Raw genomic sequence first — 21,292 nt, forward strand, 5'->3', positions numbered from 1 at the left:
GAGCTGGAGGCAGAGCAGCTAAGGGGCGGATCCAGGAAGCAGTGTTCCCAGTGACAGGCATTCAGGAGTCTGCAGCAGAAATAGAGCTTCCCAGTGCCAGTCAGCAGATCAGGGGGTCAGGTAAGTAATACTGGTGAATGGCACTCCTCACTATCTTGTAACCGCTGCCCAACTTATTATTCCCATAACAGTGCAGCTCACAGCAAAGAGGCTCAGTTGTGGGTGAGAGATGAGGAAGCCTTTAATATACAGTCATGGGCCTTCAGTCACGTTATGTGGGTTAGGAGTCCCAGGTTGTAGCCAGGGGCGTCGGAATGGGGGGGGGGAGTAGCTCGCTCCCCCCAAACATAAGAGAGGCGCCGATTCTGGTGCAGAAGAGCGGCTAGGTGAAGTACCGCTGCCGCACTCAGTCAGTGCGTGCCCGACCATAACATTAACCCACGGGAACACTGCTTCCTCTGCTAGACTCGTCGGTGCAGGTATGCGGCTGCCATGGCCCCGTACTGCCTTCAGGGGCCGCCGCTCCACCTGCACCCGATCACACGACGCTGCATCTCCCCCTCCCCTGCGCCGGAGATCTGAGCAGCCCGACTTCTCAAGCGGCTCCGGCACCCTCTCTCCTCCAGCAGCGCCTCTCCGCGCTCCGTGGGGGGTGAAGCAGAGGTCGGCCTCTGCATTTCATTACCAGGCACATGTTCCTGGAGTGCCCTCCTCGAGTTACCTCCAGCCTCACAATACCGGCCAAGCAGCCGCGGCGCCATGGTGCTGCTTGTGAGCTGGCTTACTGATCCTTCACTGACCTCCTCATTGGCCTGTGCCTAGGTATGCGGTCCTCCCTCCCTGACACCCCAAGCTTGAGGTGAGTGACCAGAGGGCCCTGTGACCCCATGTCCTCCCACCCCCTGTGTGTGGACCCCTGTACCATGCTTTATGTGTGTGTGCCGCTCTGTCCTCCCTCAACCTGGTGTGTGGCCCCGTGTGTGTGACACCTTGCACCTCCTGCCCCACACCCCCGTGTGTGTGGCCCTCTGTACCCCCTGCCTTATGTGTGTGGGTCATCCTCTACCTGCCCCCTCACCCTGGTGTGTGGCCTCGTGTGTGTGTGACACCTTGTGCCCTCCTACCCTGCACCCCCCTGTGTGTGGCCCCCTGTACCCCCTGCCTTATGTGTGTGTGTCATCCTCTACCCCCTTCACCCTAGAGTGTGGCCCCGTGTGTGTGTGACACCTTGTGCCCTCCTGCCCCGTAACCCCCTGTGTGAGGCTCCCTGTACCTCCTGCCGTATGTGTGTGTGTCATCCTCTACACCCCTCACCCTACAGTGTGGCCCCCTGTGTGTGTGTGTGACACCTTGTGTCCTCCTGCCCCGTACCCCCGTGTGTGAGGCCCCCTGTACCTCCTGCCTTATGTGTGTGTGTCATCCTCTACCCCCCTCACCCTGGTGTGTCGCCCCGTGTGTGTGTGTGTGTGTGTGTGTGTGTGTGTGTGTGTGACACCTTGTGCCCTCCTGCCCTTCACCTCCCTGTGTGTGGCCCCCTGTACCCCCTGCCTTGTGTGTGTGTGTGTGTGTCATCCTCTACCCCCCCCCTCCCTCACCCTGGTGTGTCGCCCCCTGTGTGTGTGTGTGTGTGTGTGTGTGTGTGTGTGTGAGAGAGAGACGCCTTGTGCCCTAGTGGTCCCCTGTACCCTCCACCTTGTGTATGTGGCACCCTCTAACCCCCTCACCCTAGTGTCTGGCCCCCTATGCCTGCTGACTTTGTTTGTTACCCTGTGCCCCCCTACCCGTGTGTATAACATTTTGTGCCCCCCTGTGTGTGGTGAACTGTGCGTCCCCTGCCCCTGTGTTTGTGACACCCTGCGCCCAATCCCCCCTATGTTTAATGCATTTTGAAACCCCTGCACCTCTGCGTGTGTGGCACCCATTGATTTTTACTATTTACTACTTTTTGTTTCTTTTTTATCGGCTCTGATGTATAATTAATATAATTTAAATTATCAAAATTTTATATATTTTTATCCATTCTTTTTGTGCGCTCTCCTTTTTTCCGTTTTATTTATTTTTTCTGTTGTTGGGGTTGGCTATCCCTTGTGCATGAGAGACCAGCATTGAAATTGTGTAAAAGGCCATTAACAATGTGTGGCATATGTGTAAGGGCCATTACTGTGTGGCAATATGTGTATAAGGGCATTACTAATGTGTGGCAATATGTCTATAAGGACATTACTTATGTGTGGCATTATGTGTATAATGTGCACTACTGTGTTATGTAACATGCAGAAAGGGCACTACTGTGTGGTGTAATGTGAATAAGAGGCACTACTGTGAGTAACGTGCATATTGTAAAGGGTACTACTATGTGATGTAACCTGAATACAGGACACTGGGCCTAATTCAGAACTGATCGTAACAGCAGTTTTGTTAGCAGACGGGCAAAACCATGTGCACTTTAAGGGGGGGGGGGGAGGGGGGCAGATGTAACATGTGCAGAGAGTTAGATTTGGGTGGGGTGTATTCAAACTGAAATATAAATTGCAGTGTCAAAATAAAGCAGCCGGTATTTAGTAATTACCCTGCACAGAAACAAAATAACCCACCCAAATCTAACTCTCTCTGCACATGTTATTTCTGCCCCACCTGCAGTGCACATGGGGGGTCATTCCGAGTTGATCGGTCGCTACCAACTTTTTGTTGTGCTGTGATCAGGTCAAAACTCTGCAAAACTGCGCATGCGTATGCGCCGCAATGCGCAGGCGCATCGCACGGGTACAAAGCGGGTCGTTGCACAGCGTTGGATTTTACGAAGACTCCATTCGCACGGGCGATCGCAAGGTGATTGACAGGAAGAGGGCGTTTGTGGGTGTCAACTGACCGTTTTCAGGGAGTGGTAGGAAAAACGCAGGCGTGTCCAGGCGTTTGCAGGGCGGGTGTCTGACGTCAAATCCAGACCAGACACGCTGAAATGATTGCATGGGCTGAGTAAGTCTAGAGTTGCTTAGAAACTGCTCAAAACTTTTTCGGGCCGCTCGGCAGCACATGCGTTCACACACTTGCAAAGCGAAAATACACTCCCTGTGGGCGGCGACTATCTGAACGCAAGGCAGCAAAAAGTTGCTAGCGAGCGTCCAACTCAAAATGAGGGCCATGGTTTTGCCTATCTGCTAACAAAATTGCTGCTACGATCAGGTCTGAATTACCCCACTATCATGTGATATAATGTAAATAATGTTGCATTACTGTGTGACATAATTTGAACTGGGGGTACTATTGTGTACCCATGCCCCTTCCCAGCAAGAACGTGCCTCTTTTTCAGGGTGCGCATTGAAGGCACACGCTATTCCTATTTAAAATATATGGGGTGGGAGCACCAATGCTCTTACTGGCACAGGGCAGCAAAGTGTAGACTGCTATGGGTGAGGGAGATGGGTGCAGGGTAAGAGGCGGAACTAGCGGCGATGCTAGGGTGCACCTGCCAAAATGTTGCGTAAGCCATCAAATTGGTTAGGGCCGGCTCTGCTCCCCCCACCTGCTGACTGACAGACACACAGACCGTGTATTTGATCTTCCGCCAGGAAGGAGGCAGCGGAGCTGTGCTGCTGACCGAGGGAAGCAGGTCCTGCTACTCGGACTGGCTGTATGGATGGGTGGACCCCAGGGCAGCAATGGGGGGCCCAGAGTGCACGTCCTTCTTGCCCGCAGGGGAGCATCTCAGTGAAAGCCTGGTCCTGCTGCTGGTGTCACTGCTTGAGATCAGGCTATTTCTGCGGAGGAACGCCAGGGGAAGCTGGGGGTCAGGGACCTGCCAGCAGACGCTGCACATCCGGATAGCCTGGGCAAGAACTTGTTGCTGGTGGCGCTCTGCCTGACGTTCGGAGCGGATGTTAGCTTTAAATTTGCCACCAAAACTGTCATATACCTGCTGAACCCCTGTCATCCACTCACCTAATAATACAGTAATGAAGCACCCACACATATGATTAGCATGTCACCCAGTGTGCAGGGAAGGTAGGGGCGCCAAATTGAATTTATATCTTGCCCCCCCCCCCCCCCCCCAAACCTGAAAATGTTCTGACGCCCCTGGTTGTAGCCAAGGTGGTCTATAACTGACTGTCTACATTTAGCAGCAGCTCCTGGGATCTTAACATAATAGAGGCACGCTATAGGAAACTCCTCCGATAGGGAGAGACATTAAACACTACGGGGTATATTTACTAAGCTCCCGATTTTGACCAATTTTTTTTTTTTTTTTTTTTTTCAAAGTGTCATCTCGGGAATTTACTAAACAGAAATCTCGGCAGTGATGAGGGCATTCGTATTTGTTTTGACGGCAAAGATCACAAATACGAATGAATACACCATCGGTCAAACACGCCTGTTTACGTATACAACTCAGTAATTTACTAAGAATTCGTATTCACAATCACTGCCGGCAATCGCCAAACACTGCCGGTAAATGTTACAAATCGTAAAAAAAAGCAGTTTTCAAATAGACCTGCTTTTTTTATCCATATTCTGATAGGCATGCACGGATCAGTGAGATCCGTGCATGCTTATCAGTGGGAAAGGGTGTGAATGGGTTAAAAATGGGAAAAAAAATTGTGTGGGGTCCCCCCTCCTAAGCATAACCAGCCTCGGGCTCTTTGAGCCGTCCTGGTTGAAAAAATACAGGGGAAAAAATGACTGGGGTCCCCCCAGCCTCGCCATGCACACGCTTACTGTATAACAAGACAGCCTCGCCATGCACACACTTACTGTATAACAAGACACAGCCTCACCATGCACACGCTTACTGTATAACAAGACAGCCTCACCATGCACACGCTTACTGTATAACAAGACAGCCTCGCCATGCACACGCTTACTGTATAACAAGACAGCCTCGCCATGCACACACTTACTGTATAACAAGACCCAGCCTCACCATGCACACGCTTACTGTATAACAAGACAGCCTCGCCATGCACACGCTTACTGTATAACAAGACAGCCTCGCCATGCACACACTTACTGTATAACAAGACACAGCCTCGCCATGCACACGCTTACTGTATAACAAGACACAGCCTCGCCATGCACACGCTTACTGTATAACAAGGCACAGCCTCGCCATGCACACGCTTACTGTATAACAAGGCACATCCTTGCCATGCACACGCTTACTGTATAGCAAGACACAACCTCGCCATGCACACGATTACTGTATAACAAGGCACAGCCTCGCCATGCACACGCTTACTGTATAACAAGGCGCAGCCTCGCCATGCACACGCTTACTGTATAACAAGGCGCAGCCTCGCCATGCACACGCTTACTGCATAACAAGACACAGCCTCGCCATGCACACGCTTACTGTATAACAAGACTCAGCCTCGCCATGCACACACTTACTGTATAACAAGACACAACCTCGCCATGCACACGCTTACTGTATAACAATGCGCAGCCTTGCCATGCACATGCTTACTGTATAACAATGCGCAACCTTGCCATGCACACGCTTACTGTATAACAAGGCACAGCCTCGCCATGCACACGTTTACTGTATAACAAGGTGCAGCCTCGCCATGCACACGCTTACTGTATAACAAGACACAACCTCGCCATGCACACGCTTACTGTATAACAAGACACAACCTCGCCATGCACACGCTTACTGTATAACAAGACACAGCCTTGCCATGCACACGCTTACTGTATAACAAGACACAGCCTCGCCATGCACACGCTTACTGTATAACAAGACACAACCTCGACATGCACACGCTTACTGTATAACAAGGCACACCCTCGCCATGCACACACTTACTGTATAACAATGCGCAGCCTTGCCATGCACACGCTTACTGTATAACAAGGTGCAGCCTCACCATGCACACGCTTACTGTATAACAAGACACAGCCTCGCCATGCACACGCTTACTGTATATCAAGACACAGCCTCGCCATGCACACGCTTACGGTATAACAAGGCGCAGCCTCGCCATGCACACGCTTACTGTATAACAAGGCGCAGCCTCGCCATGCACACGCTTACTGTTGCCAAATAGGACTAAATCCAGTATAAGAAAATAAAGACTATGAAATCTCGTTTTTGCAATATTTGTACTTGTAAACACACATAGGGTCGAATACAATTATCTATAAGTTCTGTACTGTGTGTGACCAGGGGGTTACATTAAAATGTGCTTTGCGGGATTTTTTCATGAAACGCATTTCCAATTCCCACGCAATTCATTCAGAAATGGTCTTGGGCATCGAAGCAGTGTTACATTTTACTGTAATTCTGCAGTGTGCAATATCTGTGAAATACATGGAAGAGTGGGGAAATCATCCTGAACCCAACATAAGTGGCATATATGACAGCACGACATAGTAGAGAGCAATCTGTGCCATAAGAAAAGTTTTGGAGGCTTTTACAGGGACGCAACTGGGAGGGGGCTAAGGGGACATGTGACCCAGATTGGAGATGGCACCGGCGCGAGGCTGTAAGTGGGGGTATGCATTGCAGGACGACGCAGGATTGAAGAGACCTGCAGAGATCTGCTGACATAAACCGGCACACAGACATGCTATCCACTGCGGACGCAGCATCAGCAATTCAGGTAGAGAGGAGGGGAGCTGTGACTGACACAACAGATCAGCGCTGCATGTCCAGAAAGGTATGAACAGCTATACACTTACAGTACATGTGTGTGTGTACTGGAGCAGTGCAGTGTAACCGTGTGTGTGTTTGTGTGTGTGTGCTGGAACAGGGCAGTGTAACTGTGTGTGTGTGTGTGTGTGTGTGTGTGTGCGCTGAAGCAGTGCAGTGTAACTCAGTGTGTGTGCTGAAGCAGTGCATTGTAACCCAGTGTGTGTGCTGAAGCAGTGCATTGTAACCCTGCAAGTGTGGGTGTGTACTGGAGCATTGCATAGTAACCCAGTGTGTGTGTGCTGGAGCAGTGCAGTGTAATCAGGGCCGGTTCTAGCCCTTGTGGCGCCCCGGGCGGAAAATAGGGGCGTGGCTTCATACAGGGGCGTGGTCAGTTACGCCCCCTGTAGAGTTGTGCCCCCATTTGTGCCCCCAGTAGCGCCATTTGTGCCCCCGGTAGCTCCATTTGTGTCCCCAGTAGCGCCACTTAAAAAAAAAAAAAAGGATACTTACAATCCCTGCTTCCGAGTCCCGGCCGTTGCAGACCTCCTCCGCCGTCGCTGCCGCTCCTCTCGTCGGATCTATGGGAGAGACGTCATGACGTCTCTCCCATAGCACAGCATAGATACTAGAGGTCAATCATGACCCCTAGCGTCTGTGCCAGTCCCACAATGCTGTGCGGTGCGCGATGACATCGCGCACCGCACAGCAAAGGTCCTCTGCACGAAGGGAAACTAGACGGATAGCGTCTAGTTCCCTTCACTGCGGGGGGACCAGCGGGGGACACAGCGGCAGCAGGGGGCACAGTGGCGGATCTTGCCATGGTGCGGCGCCCTCCGGATGGCGCCTGCGCCCTCCGGAAGGTGGCGCCCCGGGCAAAAGTCCTGCTTGCCCGTGGCAAGATCCGCTACTGAGTGTAATGTAACCCTGTGTGTGTGTGTGTGCTGGAACAGGGCATTGTGTGTGTGTGTGTGTGTGTGTTGTGAAGCAGTGCAGTGTAACCCAGTGTGTGTGTTGGAGCAGTGCATTGTAACCCTGCGAGTGTGTGTGTGTGTGTACTGGAGCATTGCATAGTAACCCAGTGTGTGTGTGTGTGTGTGCTGGAGCAGTGCAGTGTAGTGTAACCCTGTGTGTGTCTGTTGGAGCAGTGCTGTGTAGCCTTGTGCATGTGTGTGTGTGTGTGTGTGTGCTGGAGCATTACAGTGTAGCCCATTGTGTGTGTGTACTGGAATAGTTCAGTGTAACCTTGTGTGTGTGCTGGAGCATTACAGTGTAACCCTGTGTGTGTGCTGGAGCACTGCAGTGTAACCCAGTGTGTGTGTGTATGTGTGCTGGCGCGGTTCAGTGTAACCCGTTGTGTGTGTTTGTGTGTGTGTGTGCTGGAGCAGTGTGGATAAGATTTGTTTCCCAGGGAGGGTGCTTCGTTTGTATGTATAGGAGGGGTGTATATAATCACAGTATATTGTGGTATGTACAGGGGCATGTATATATGTTTATTGGAGTGGTATGTGTATTGATGGTGTATACATGTACAGGAGGATTTATTTATTTATGTTGGGGGTGTGCGCCAAATTACTGCCTTCCTGAGGAAGGCGGCTCTAAGCTTCTGGCCTGACAGTGACCTGGTTTTTGGTTTGCACGTTGCGGTCGGTGTGGGTAGCAGTACTCTTGGCCTGTTGCCTGTCAGAGGAGTCAGCTTCTGGGGTGGGCAAGTGACAGTGTGGCGGCATCACATGTCTGCTGTGGCACCCTCTTCAGCGTGGAGCCATACGCAGCTGCATACCCAGCGTAATGATAGAATGATGAGACTGACCCTGAGTGTCCAACTCAATGCGAGTAGCAGCAGTGGGCACTACAATCCCACAGCAATTTAACATTGCTTCTGTGCGGGTGCATCTCTATCACTGCTACTTCTGTAGCGGTGAAAATGAGCACTGCCGAGTCTGACTCTGTGGTGTTAGTGCACGTGCTAGAACTTGGTTTCACGCATGTGCACGAAAATCCCAACATCCTATGGAGGGAGCTGAACAGTGGCAGAGAGATCAAATCGGATCCCTCTTCGCAACCAGCACCTCCTTCCCATAAGAAGGAATGGGACTCCGGGAACCTCATGACCTTGCATGCACAGTAGGACTTCCCAGTCATAAGCTCGGAAGTCTTTACAATACGAAGGACAGTTCTTATCGGAAGAGCTGTCCTTTGAATCTTTTTCGCAATTATTCATGCATATGGTGCTAATAACGCGACTATGTATGCAATATGTGGCAAGATATATCTCATGCAATATGCATGGCATAATACATCCCACCCTGAAAGAGTTTGAAATAATTATAGAATCCGGAAAAGCATAATCATTTTAATGGGTAAAACCCTGCCCATCCAAGATCTGTACATTGGATGCCGTAATGGCATGACTCGCTTGTTGTTGTGTCTCATAGGAGGGTGCTTCACAGCAGAGCAGGTGCCAAGGAAGGGAGCTCCTAACCCCTACTTGATGTTAGAGGCTAGAGTTCAAGGGTCAAACTGTATAATAGGAAGAATGCTTAAATCAATCCAGAGGAAACACTTAATCTATGTGAAAGACACACCAGTGTCTTTTATGCTTTATGTTATTGCCCTTCGGCCCTCTAGGCCAGTTGTTATGGAGCCCACTACAGCGTTTTTTTCTTCCCTTAGGATGCCTCTCTCCCCCCTAGTGGGCTTGATCATATACCACATCTCATTTGACATTGTGGGTTTAAATACCTGATCTCACTGCTCACTCCTGCCCTGACCTTAGCCTTTTTCTGCACTATATATTGTTTACCACCAGCCCTGACCCTGCACTGTGTACTTAGAGTAGTTACATAGCCTGTTGCCGGCCCAGACCCAGATTTTACAGTATATTGTGATTTTCAGTCTACTCACAGTTTTATTGCTTACACGTTCCTGACAAGTTGTCAGTATTTATCTATTTAACATCTGATGGTTTTGCTTAGAGCCCTGTCCATCCTCAAACATTTGCAATGGCTGATTAGCATTCATTACTACCTGGAGTTGAAAACCTAAGGACATCTAAGTACTGCTAAGCATATCAAGCTTTATGGGAAGCCAGCTTGATAAAGGTGTAGACCTCACAAAGCTATTCTACAGTTCTTATCACGCTCTGCTGGTATTTCGCTGACACAGACCTGCCAATAGCCATTTAAGAGATTAGTTGTAAATATACGGCATTCAAAAACAAAATATTTATATCTTTGTGCATAGAATTCTATTCAACGTATTACACAGTCCCACGTATGTAACTCAATATCCAATGTACTATAAAAGATCTGTGTGCAGCATATAATATAGCTCTTGGCTCTTATTCTTTGTGCTGGCAACTGGACAGTGCCATATTCCTTGTCTTATTGGAAAACATGCCCAAAACATATACAAAATTCATATTTACAAGTTAATGTTTGTGTTCTGCCAGGTTTACCAGTGGTATAGCTAGCCTTAACACTTTTTTTAAGATTATACCATAGTCCCAGAGTGATGTAATATTGCAATTTGTTTGCCTTCTATACTGTAAACTATATGGACATAGCATATTTTATGTACATACATATTTTAAACAGTATTTCCTGAGTTGAATGATGTTTAGAGTGGAAGGATGTTTACAGAGGATGCTATGATTTTTCATGTATTGCTCACATTTCTGTTTGCCAAAAATGTTACTACGTACATCACTTGGCTATATATCTTTATGTAAAGTTATGTTTTATCTGTAGCCAACTTCTCCTTATCTGGTCTAATGGAATTTTGTTGAGAATAAACAATCCACTCACATTTTGACACTATGTGAAGACTCTGACAATAACGTTTAATGTAATGCCTAAGCTTTAGATGCTTGTTCGAATTTACTAAAGCGGATTCGATTGAAACATGCAGACGGATAGCGTTAAATGCAAGCTGGCTGTAAATAAACCCACGTTGTTTGCATTTGAATGCTGATATTGGCTCCTATGCAGATTTCCTCAGGGTTCGCTATGTGAAACCGAATGTCGGGATCCCGGCCATCAGTATGCCAACAGCGGGATCCCGGCCTCCGGGATGCCGGCAGCGGTGGGCGAGCGCTAGCAAACCCCTTGCCGCTTCCCTTTGTACACACCTATGCAACCATATCACTCCTTATCCACATGCCTCATTTCATACTGTTCATCATTACCAGTACACACCTACACCAAGCACTATCCTTGTTGAAAGAGATCTGTCTGAAGACAGATGGATCTCAGTGGGAGGTTTATCAAGCTTTCTAAAGAGTTGACAAGTGGAGAAGTTGCGCAGAGCATTTTAGAAAGTGTGATACGTTTCCCCCACAATTCTGTGGTGGTGCGATACCAGTGACCAGCGTTCGGGATGCCAGTGTTCAGAAGACTGACAGCGGCATCCAGATGGAATCCCAACAGGGGTTTGGTAAGTATACTTACCCTCCCCATTTACCCTTCTAACCCTCCCTTCTCCGCAACCTAACACTAACCCTCCCCAGTGGTGCCTAAACTTATCCTCCCCTCCGCGGCCTAACCCTAACAGGGAATCCCGACACCGGAATCCTGACCGGCACAATCCCGACAGGGGGGGCGAGCGCAACGCAGCCCCTTGCGGGCTCGCTGTGCTCGCCACGCTGCGGGCACGGTGCGTTGCTGCGCTCGGCACACCCACAGAGGGAGAATATGTTGGGATTGCGCCGGTCCGGATACAGGTGTCGGTATTCCGTCGGCCGGGATCTTGACTGCATCCCCCTAACAGACCCCATTAGGATGCTGGCTGTCAGGATTGTGGCATCAGCATTTTGACTGATGTTGGGATTCCGGTGCCAGTGTTCTGCCCGTGTGTCGGGATTCCGGAACCAGGATTTTGACTGCAGGCATCCCAACCACTAGCATCCTGAATGTATCTCTTCCGTGGACACACCCTCATTAAACATACAATTCCACACAGAAACACCCGTTGTCCCAGTTACTCGCATTCAGCCACAAGTGGAGCTGTGATTGAATTGCATACAAGTCCTTATTGCCCACAGATGTATGCATATGGCTACAAAGCATGTGCAGTGCTAAAAGATGAAAGGTTCATCCACAAAAAGACCTGCATATAGCTATGTATTGGCCCCTGTATGTTAGCCTCGTATAGTGTGCATTCTTATTAGACATTTTGCATTTGTTCCAGTCTCTTTGGTGTCACAAAGGGACCGATGCAAAACTGAATGCAGATCATCTTTAGTTGCTCCTGCAGTGCATATATGAAAGTAAATAGGTACAGATGTGTCCTCATACACTATTGCTGCAGTTGTGCCAAACATCCCTTCTTGGTGAGTCAGTTCCTGTGCAACTCAACTTGGCAGAGCCTCTTTTTCATTTGAATGTGCATACTACTCACAACGCGATGCAACAAAGCTGCTTCACCAGGCTGCAGTGATTCATTTTATATGTGTGTGACGGAGTCTGAATATACAAAGTGCTACGAAGCAGTGGGCGCTGCTTTTTTCACTCCATGTTCCGTTATGCTTTGTGTACAGATACAGACTCAGTCGCATATAGATATACAAGTGTCACCTATTAATCAGGGCAGTCTCGAGAAGCGGGTTTCTTGACTCCAGTTGCGGCTGAGACACAGATGTAAGTGAAAAAGACATGAAAAATATGCTACAGCATTCAGCATGGCTCATTTGCGCCAGGTGTCTTGCTCCGCATGGAGTATTGAGGCAAGGTATATGAGGACACGTGTATATTCCTCCGTATGCTGAGCAGCACACATACCTGCAGCCGGATACCTATCACCCATGCACAATTTTTCATAATTGTTATTTGCACAGCCCGCAGTTTCGTAGACATGCCCCTCACTATACATTGCCTATCTGAGTACGCCAGGTCACAGCCCTGTTATGCCTCTTCTGTCTCAACTGGAGATACTGGTGGTCATTCCGAGTTGTTCGCTCGCTAGCAGTTTTTAGCAGCCGTGAAAACGCTATGCTGCCTCCCACTGGGAGTGTGTTTTAGCTTAGCAGAAGTGCGAACGAAAGGATCGCAGAGCGGCGGCAAAGTTTTTTTGTGCAGTTTTAGAGTAGCTCAAAACCTACTCAGAGCTTGCGATCACTTCAGACTGTTCAGTTCCTGTTTTGACATCACAAACACGCCCTGCATTCGCCCAGCCACGCCTGCGTTATTCCTGGCACGCCTGCGTTTTTCCGAACACTCCCTGAAAACGGTCAGTTGACACCCAGAAACGCCCTCTTCCTGTCAATCACTCTGCGGCCAGCAGTGCGACTGAAAAGCTTCGCTAGACCTTGTGTGAAACTACATCGTTCTTTGCAATAGTACGTCGCGCGTGCGCATTGCGACGCATGCGCAGAAGTGACGTTTCTTTGCCTCATCGCTGCAGAGTGAACGAAAGCAGCTAGCGATCAACTCGGAGTGACCACCACTGTACATTAAAGTTTACGCATGACTCTCATTGCCAGTAGTTGTGTTTGTTGGCTCAGGAACATGCACATAGTGACAACATGCACAGTGCACTCTGCAAATTGGTTTGTGTTTAACTTTGCATCAGCTTCAACATTATATTTTATTTTCTCTGACATCCTAGTGGATGCTGGGGACTCCGTAAGGACCATGGGGAATAGCGGCTCCGCAGGAGACTGGGCACAAAAGTAAAGCTTTAGAACTACCTGGTGTGCACTGGCTCCTCCCCCTATGACCCTCCTCCAAGCCTCAGTTAGATTTTTGTGCCCGAACGAGAAGGGTGCACACTAGGTGGCTCTCCTGAGCTGCTTAGTGAAAAGTTTAGTTTTAGGTTTTTTATGTTCAGTGAGACCTGCTGGCAACAGGCTCACTGCATCGAGGGACTAAGGGGAGAAGAAGCGAACTCACCTGCGTGCAGAGTGGATTGGGCTTCTTAGGCTACTGGACATTAGCTCAGGAGGGACCGATCACAGGCCCAGCCATGGATAGGTCCCAGAGCCGCGCCGCCGGCCCCCTTACAGAGCCAGAAGAGGTCCGGAAAATCGGCGGCAGAAGACGTCCTGTCTTCAACAAGGTAGCGCACAGCACTGCAGCTGTGCGCCATTGCTCTCAGCACACTTCACACTCCGGTCACTGAGGGTGCAGGGCGCTGGGGGGGGGGGGGGGGCGCCCTGAGACGCAATAAAAACACCTTGGATGGCAAAAAAATGCATTACATATAGCTCCTGGGCTATATGGATGAATTTAACCCCTGCCAGAATACACAGAAAAACGGGAGATAAGGCCGCCGAGAAGGGGGCGGAGCCTATCTCCTCAGCACACTGGCGCCATTTTCCCTCACAGCTCCGTTGGAGGGAAGCTCCCTGGCTCTCCCCTGCAGTCACTACACTACAGAAAGGGTTAAAAAAGAGAGGGGGGCACTAATTATGCGCAGTATTAAAAATACAGCAGCTATAAGGGGAAAAACACTTATATAAGGTTATCCCTTTATATATATAGCGCTCTGGTGTGTGCTGGCAAACTCTCCCTCTGTCTCCCCAAAGGGCTAGTGGGGTTCTGTCCTCTATCAGAGCATTCCCTGTGTGTGTGCTGTGTGTCGGTACGTTTGTGTCGACATGTATGAGGAGAAAAATGATGTGGAGACGGAGCAGATTGCCTGTAATAGGGATGTCACCCCCTAGGGGGTCGACACCTGAGTGGATGAACTGTTGGAAGGAATTACGTGACAGTGTCAGCTCTGTATAAAAGACAGTGGTTGACATGAGACAGCCGGCTACTCAGCTTGTGCCTGTCCTGACGTCTCATAGGCCGTCAGGGGCTCTAAAGCGCCCGTTACCTCAGATGGCAGATATAGACGCCGACACGGATACTGACTCCAGTGTCGACGGTGAAGAGACAAATGTGACTTCCAGTAGGGCCACACGTTACATGATTGAGGCAATGAAAAATGTTTTACACATTTCTGATAATACGAGTACCACCAAAAAGGGGTATTATGTTCGGTGAGGAAAAACTACCTGTAGTTTTCCTGAATCTGAGAAATTAAATGAGGTGTGTGATGATGCGTGGGTTTCCCCCGATAACAACTGATAATTTCTAAAATGTTATTGGCATTATATCCTTTCCCGCCAGAGGTTAGGGTGCGTTGGGAAACACCCCCTAGGGTGGATAAAGCGCTCACACGCTTGTAAGAACAAGGGCTCTACCCTCTCCTGAGATGGCCGCCCTTAAGGATCCTGCTGATACAAAGCAGGAGGGTATCCTAAAATGTATTTACACACATACTGGTGTTATACTGCGACCAGCAATCGCCTCAGCCTGGATGTGCAGTGCTGGGTTGGCGTGGTCGGATTCCCTGACTGAAAATATTGATACCCTAGATAGGGACAGTATATTATTGCCTATAGAGCATTTTAAAGGATGCATTTCTATATATGCGTGATGCACAGCGGAATATTTGCCGACTGGCATCAAGTCTAAGTGCGTTGTCCATTTCTGCCAGTAGAGGGTTAAGGACACGACAGTGGTCAGGTGATGCGGATTCCAAACGGCATTTGGAAGTATTGCCTTATTAAGGGGAGGAGTTATTTGGGGTCGGTCTTTCAGACCTGGTGGCCACGGCAACAGCTGGGAAATCCACGTTTGTACCCCAGGTCGCCTCTCAACATAAGAAGACGCCGTATTATCAGGCGCAGTCCTTTCGTGGGCAAGCGGGCAAAAGGTTCCTCATTTCTGCCCCGTGACAGAGGGAGAGGAAAAAGGCTGCAGAAATCAGCCAGTTCCCAGGAACAGAAGCCCTCTCCCGCCTCTGCCAAGCCCTCAGTATGACGCTGGGGCTTTACAAGCAGAATCAGGCACGGTGGGGGCCCGTCTCAATGAATTTCAGCGCGCAGTGGGCTCACTCGCAATTAGACCCCTGGATCCTTCAGGTGATATCTCAGGGGTACAAATTGGAATTCGAGACGTCTCCCCCTCGCCGTTTCCTAAAGTCGGCTTTACCGATGTCTCCCTCTGACAGGGAGGCAGTTTTGGAAGTCATTCACAAGCTGTATTCCCAGCAGGTGATAATCAAGGTACCCCTCCTGCAACAGGGAACGGGGTATTATTCCACACTGTTGTGGTACCGAAGCCGGACGGCTCGGTGAGACCGATTCTAAATCTAAAATCTTGAACACTTACATACGGAGGTTCAAATTCAAGATTGAGTCACTCAGAGCAGTGATTGCGAACCTGGAAGAAGGGGACTACATGATGTCTCGGGACATCAAGGATGCTTACCTTCATGTCCCAATTTACCCTTCTCACCAAGGGTACCTCAGGTTTGTGGTACAGAACTGTCACTATCAGTTTCAGACGCTGCCGTATGGATGGTCCACGGCACTCCGGGTCTTTACCAAGGTAATGGCCGAAATGATGATACTCTTTCGAAGGAAGGGAATTTTAGTTATCCCTTACTTGGATGATTCCCTGATAAGGGTAAGATCCAGGGAACAGTTGGAGGTCGGTGTAGCACTATCTCAGGTAGTGTTGCGGCAGCACGATTGGATTCTCAATATTCCAAAATCGCAGCTGATTCCGACGACTCGTCTTCTGTTCCTAGGGATGATCCTGGACACAGTCCAGAAAAAGGGGTTTCTCCCGGAGGAGAAAGTCAGGGAGTTATCCGAGCTAGTCGGGAACCTCCTATAACCGAGCCAAGTCTCAGTACATCAATGAAAGGGTTCTGGGAAAAATGGTGGCTTCCTACGAAGCAATCCCATTTGGCAGATTCCACGCAAGAACTTTCCAGTGGGACCTGCTGGACAAATGGTCCGGGTCGCATCTTCAGATGCATCAGCGGATAACCCTGTCACCAAGCACAAGGGTGTCTCTCCTGTGGTGGTTGCAGAGTGCTCATCTTCTAGAGGGCCGCAGATTCGACATTCAGGACTGGGTCCTGGTGACCACGGATGCCAGCCTGCGAGGCTGGGGAGCAGTCACACAGGGAAGGAATTTCCAGAGCTTATGGTCAAGCCTGGAGACATCACTTCACATAAATATCCTGAAGCTAAGGGCCATTTACAATGCTCTAAGCTCAGCATGACCTCTGCTTCAAGGTCACCCGGAGTTGATCCATTCGGACAACATCACGGCAGTCACCCACGTAAACAGACAGGGTGACACAAGAAGCAGGAGGGCAAGGCAGAAGCTGCTAAGATTCTTCGCTGGGCGGAAAATCATGTGATAGCACTGTCAGCAGTATTCATTCCGGGAGTGGACAACTGGGAAGCAGACTTCCTCAGCAGACACGACCCCCACCCGGGAGAGTGGGGACTTCACCCAGAAGTCTTCCACATGTTTATAAAATTCGACAAGTATTGCGCCAGGTCAAGGGACCCTCAGGCAATAGCTGTAGACGCCCTGGTAACACAGTGGGTGTACCAGTCAGTGTATGTGTTCCCTCCTCTGCCTCTCATACCCAAGGTACTGAGAATTATAAGATGGAGAGGAGTAAGCACTATATTCGTGGCTCCGGATTGACCAAGAAGGACTTGGTAACCGGAACTTCAAGAGATGCTCACGGAGGATCCGTGGCCTCTACCTCTAAGAAGGGACCTGCTCCAGCAAGGACCCTGTCTGTTCCAAGACTTACCGCGGCTGCGTTTGACGGCATGGCGGTTGAACGCCGGATCCTGAAGGAGAAAGGCATTCCGGATGAAGTCATTCCCATCCTGATCAAAGCCAGGAAAGATATAAAACATTATCACCGCATTTGGCGAAAATATGTTGCGTGGTGCGAGGCCAGTAAGGCCCCGACGGAGGAATTTTCAACTAGGTCGATTCCTACATTTCCTGCAAACAGGAGTGTCTATGGGCCTGAAATGGGGGTCCATTAAGGTTCAAATTTCGGCCCTGTCAATTTTCTTCCAAAAAGAACTAGCTTCAGTCCCTGAAGTTCAGAAGTTTGTGAAAGGGGTACTGTATATACAGCCTCCTTTTGTGCCTCCAGTGGCACCTTGGGATCTAAATGTAGTTTTTGGGTTCCAAAAGTCACATTGGTTTGAACCACTTAAATATGTGGAGTTAAAATATCTCACATGGAAAGTGGTCATGCTGTTGGCCCTGGCCTGGGCCAGGTGCGTGTCAGAATTGGCGGCTTTATCCTGTAAAAGCCTGCATCTGATTTTCCATTCGGACAGGGCGGAATTGAGGACTTGTCCTCAGTTTCTCCCTAAGGTGGTTTTCAGCGTTTCACCTGAATCAACCTATTGTGGTGCCTGCGGCTACTAGGGACTTGGAGGACTCCAAGTTGCTAGACGTTGTCAGGTCCCTGGAAATGTAGGTTTCCAGGACGGCTGAAGTCAGAAAATCTGACTCGTTGTTTATTCTGTATGCACCCAACAAGCCGGGTGCTCCTGCTTCTAAGCAGACTATTGCTCGTTGGATTTGTAGTACAATTCAGCAAGCACATTCTGTGGCAGGCCTGCCACAGCCAAAATCTGTAAAAGCCCATTCCACAAGGAAGGTGGGCTCATCTTGGGCGGCTGCCCGAGGGGTCTCGGCTTTACAACTTTGCCGAGCAGCTACTTGGTCAGGAGAAAATACGTTTGTAAAATTCTACAAATTTGATACCCTGGCCGAGGAGGACCTGGAGTTCTCTCATTTGGTGCTGCAGAGTCATCCGCACTCTCCCGCCCGTTTGGGAGCTTTGGTATAATCCCCATGGTCCTTACGGAGTCCCCAGCATCCACTAGGACGTCAGAGAAAATAAGAATTTACTTACCGATAATTCTATTTCTCGTAGTCCGTAGTGGATGCTGGGCGCCCATCCCAAGTGCGGATTGTCTGCAATACTGGTACATAGTTATTGTTACCAAAAAATCGGGTTATTGCTGTAGTGAGCCATCTTTTCTAGAGGCTCCTCTGTTATCATGCTGTTAACTGGGTTTAGATCACAAGTTATATGGTGTGATTGGTGTGGCTGGTATGAGTCTTACCCGGGATTCAAAATCCTTCCTTATTGTGTACGCTCGTCCGGGCACAGTATCCTAACTGAGGCTTGGAGGAGGGTCATAGGGGAGGAGCCAGTGCACACCAGGTAGTTCTAAAGCTTTACTTTTGTGCCCAGTCTTCTGCGGAGCCGCTATTCCCCATGGTCCTTACAGAGTCCCCAGCATCCACTACGGACTACGAGAAATAGAATTATCGGTAAGTAAATTCTTATTTTTTTTACACCATACTACTGTAAGGTTCTTATATTATTTTCTGCCAGGAATCTGTTCAAATCTGCAAACTCTTGTGAAGATTTATTGTTCAACAATGAGGTTCTCGACTTCTGGCTTCAAAACGTTCTCCAGTTCAGATTGTGTAAAACATCTGCTTTCTGTCAAATGACTTTTCTTTTTAGTTTGTTATTTTTTATGTCTCAAATATTACAGATCATACAGTAAACACTTCAAAAGTTTGAAGCAGCATATTATGGACATCTAGAAAACATATTTACCTACTTTCGAAGAGTAATTTCAGGGAGATGGGTATGCCGTAAGTGGGCGTCTCCAGAACCTTACATTGTGCTTTGTGCAGCAGAATAGCCTTGCGTGCACGGTAGTGTAACTAGGTCTGAAACCAGGCGGTAAAGTGTCTGCATATTCTTTTTTTCCTATGTGAACAATATTTTCTGTACCACCCCTTTGTGACCCTCTGGTGAAAGGAGGTGGAGAGAAGTGAAGATGTCTGTTCACTCACCCCTTTCTTGGCTGCTGCAATGCCTCCACCCGAGCCTTTTGTCTCCTCTTGATAGCGAGTGTACTTCTACTCCAGGTGACTTGGGAAACCCGCTGACCCACACCAAACCCCTCAAACTGTCACATTTTATTCCAATATTTGGGGAAAAGCCGGCTTGGCACATTTATATTACTAAATAGCAGAATCTGTTCAAATATTCTGTTGTTTTAAAGGAACTTTCAATATAAGAACAATATACTAAGAGTCTCCCAAACCCTATGTAAAAGTAGATAAGTGAATAGGTCCAAATGGTACACATCCAGCAGAAGTAAAAGAACTAAGTAATTGCAATGTCATTACCCAAACTCTTTAACCAATCGCTACTGACATGAATAATTGCAGACGATTGGAGAATGGCAAAAAAAACAAAAATCATTCCATTTTTTCCAATGATGGTGGTCTAGATAAAAACCTAATGGGCAGAAGACAGAAAGTTGTGATGAGCCCTGATGAAGGAAGAAGTGGAGTATCTCACAGTAGCATCCTAGGTCCTATTTTGTACAATGTTACACGACTCGCAAGCTTTTGATAAATGCCCACAGCACTCCCATGGCATTCCACAAGTCAGGGAGGTGTAATGCACTCACATTGTTGCCACTCTGAAACACCCAATTTCACAGAAAGACAGATCCAACCGAGTTCTATTCGCATCTCAGCATGCTCAGAGATCCCTTGTAGTGCTAGCTGTACTGTATATAGCACTGCAGAATTAATCTAATCCCTGAATGTATATTGCATAATGATCCCCTCTAATGGCTAGCTATATATAGCACATGGATCCCTCAATCCATTGTAGGCCGTAGCAGAAATTGTTATAAAATTGCTGGACACATATTGCACAGAGATCCCCCTAATTGATGGTGGTTTGTAGCTAAGGGGTCCTCCAGTAACCATAGCCATGAATTTCTAAGGAATCCAAATGACTTGGGTGAGCTGGAGGAAGATATGTCGTATAGATGGGGAGGCTGATAATAATTATGTTGAGGCTAGCCTAGAAGGATGGTGCACAGCCATATAAATAGGACAAAGAACTTGCTGATGGTCATGTGCTGGCAGACAGGGAGAGCTAATTTTTTAGGAATTATTTGTCTCAGGTCACTGAACTTGATATGAGAAGCCAGTTGTAGCCCAAGGGCTATATGTTGTTCTCCCCTGCCCTACATCTTGACAGTATTACCTTGCTTTTCATTTTTTATTTTGTACCCTTTTTTACTACAATATTTTTGATGAACAATTCATATAACACTGCTGGTTGTAGAATAATTATAGAAGGTGCCTTATAGTGATGTAATTACTGCTGTTTGTATCCCTTTCTTTCTAGCACTCTGAGGAATTTGTGCAATCATCATACTTGTCTCGTCGCCTCGCCTACTTCTGTTCCCGACGCCTCTCTGCTCTGTTGAATGATTGTGCGAACCCTGTCACAGTGCACACACCCATTATCATGATGGGCCCAAACAATCCTCCTATGACTGCTCCAAGTCCCAGTGCGTCAGGACCAGTGGTCACTTCTGTCCATCTGCCCTGTGTTGATTTCCAGTCATGTCCTCAACACCGCCCACTGGTGTACGGTCTTAGCTGTATGTTGCAGGTAGGTGGCACTTTCAGAATGCTGATAGTTGTGTCTGAGCAGCTCATATTGTTGTTTTTAGAATTTGAACTATTGTTACTGATCCACTAGCAGGCGGTTCCCTGTTTATATACTTACTGTGTCCTTTGGAAGCAAAACTGTGTTACGTTTCCTATCATGTACAGGTGTTGATGCTTGAATCCAATATTACTACTGGAAGTTGCAATATGCAGCACTATTCTGTCTTTCTGGGAATAATGTACATTTTGTACAGCTAGAAATCATGTAGCAGACTGAGACAGAATAAATTGTTCATTTCATACATGCTGTGGTTAAAAAAAAATTTTA

The 21,292-nt window shown here is 48.5% G+C and overlaps 1 protein-coding gene across 8 annotated transcripts in view; it reads left to right on the forward strand.

Moving 5' to 3' along the window:
• MED12L (mediator complex subunit 12L) overlaps positions 1 to 21,292 on the forward strand; it is a 1,138,385-nt gene that overhangs the window by 123,922 nt on the left and 993,171 nt on the right. For all 8 annotated transcript variants that reach the window (XR_010175887.1, XM_063916060.1, XM_063916058.1 and 5 more), the window contains one exon: positions 20,696 to 20,965. Coding sequence is in view for 7 of the 8 variants with exons in the window: in XM_063916060.1 (XP_063772130.1) it covers positions 20,696 to 20,965 (270 nt within the window). In the remaining variant the exon portion in view is untranslated. The remainder of the gene's footprint in view (positions 1 to 20,695; positions 20,966 to 21,292) is intronic.

Source organism: Pseudophryne corroboree, chromosome 4, assembly GCF_028390025.1.
Source record: "Pseudophryne corroboree isolate aPseCor3 chromosome 4, aPseCor3.hap2, whole genome shotgun sequence".
In the NCBI taxonomy this organism is placed as follows: domain Eukaryota; kingdom Metazoa; phylum Chordata; class Amphibia; order Anura; family Myobatrachidae; genus Pseudophryne; species Pseudophryne corroboree.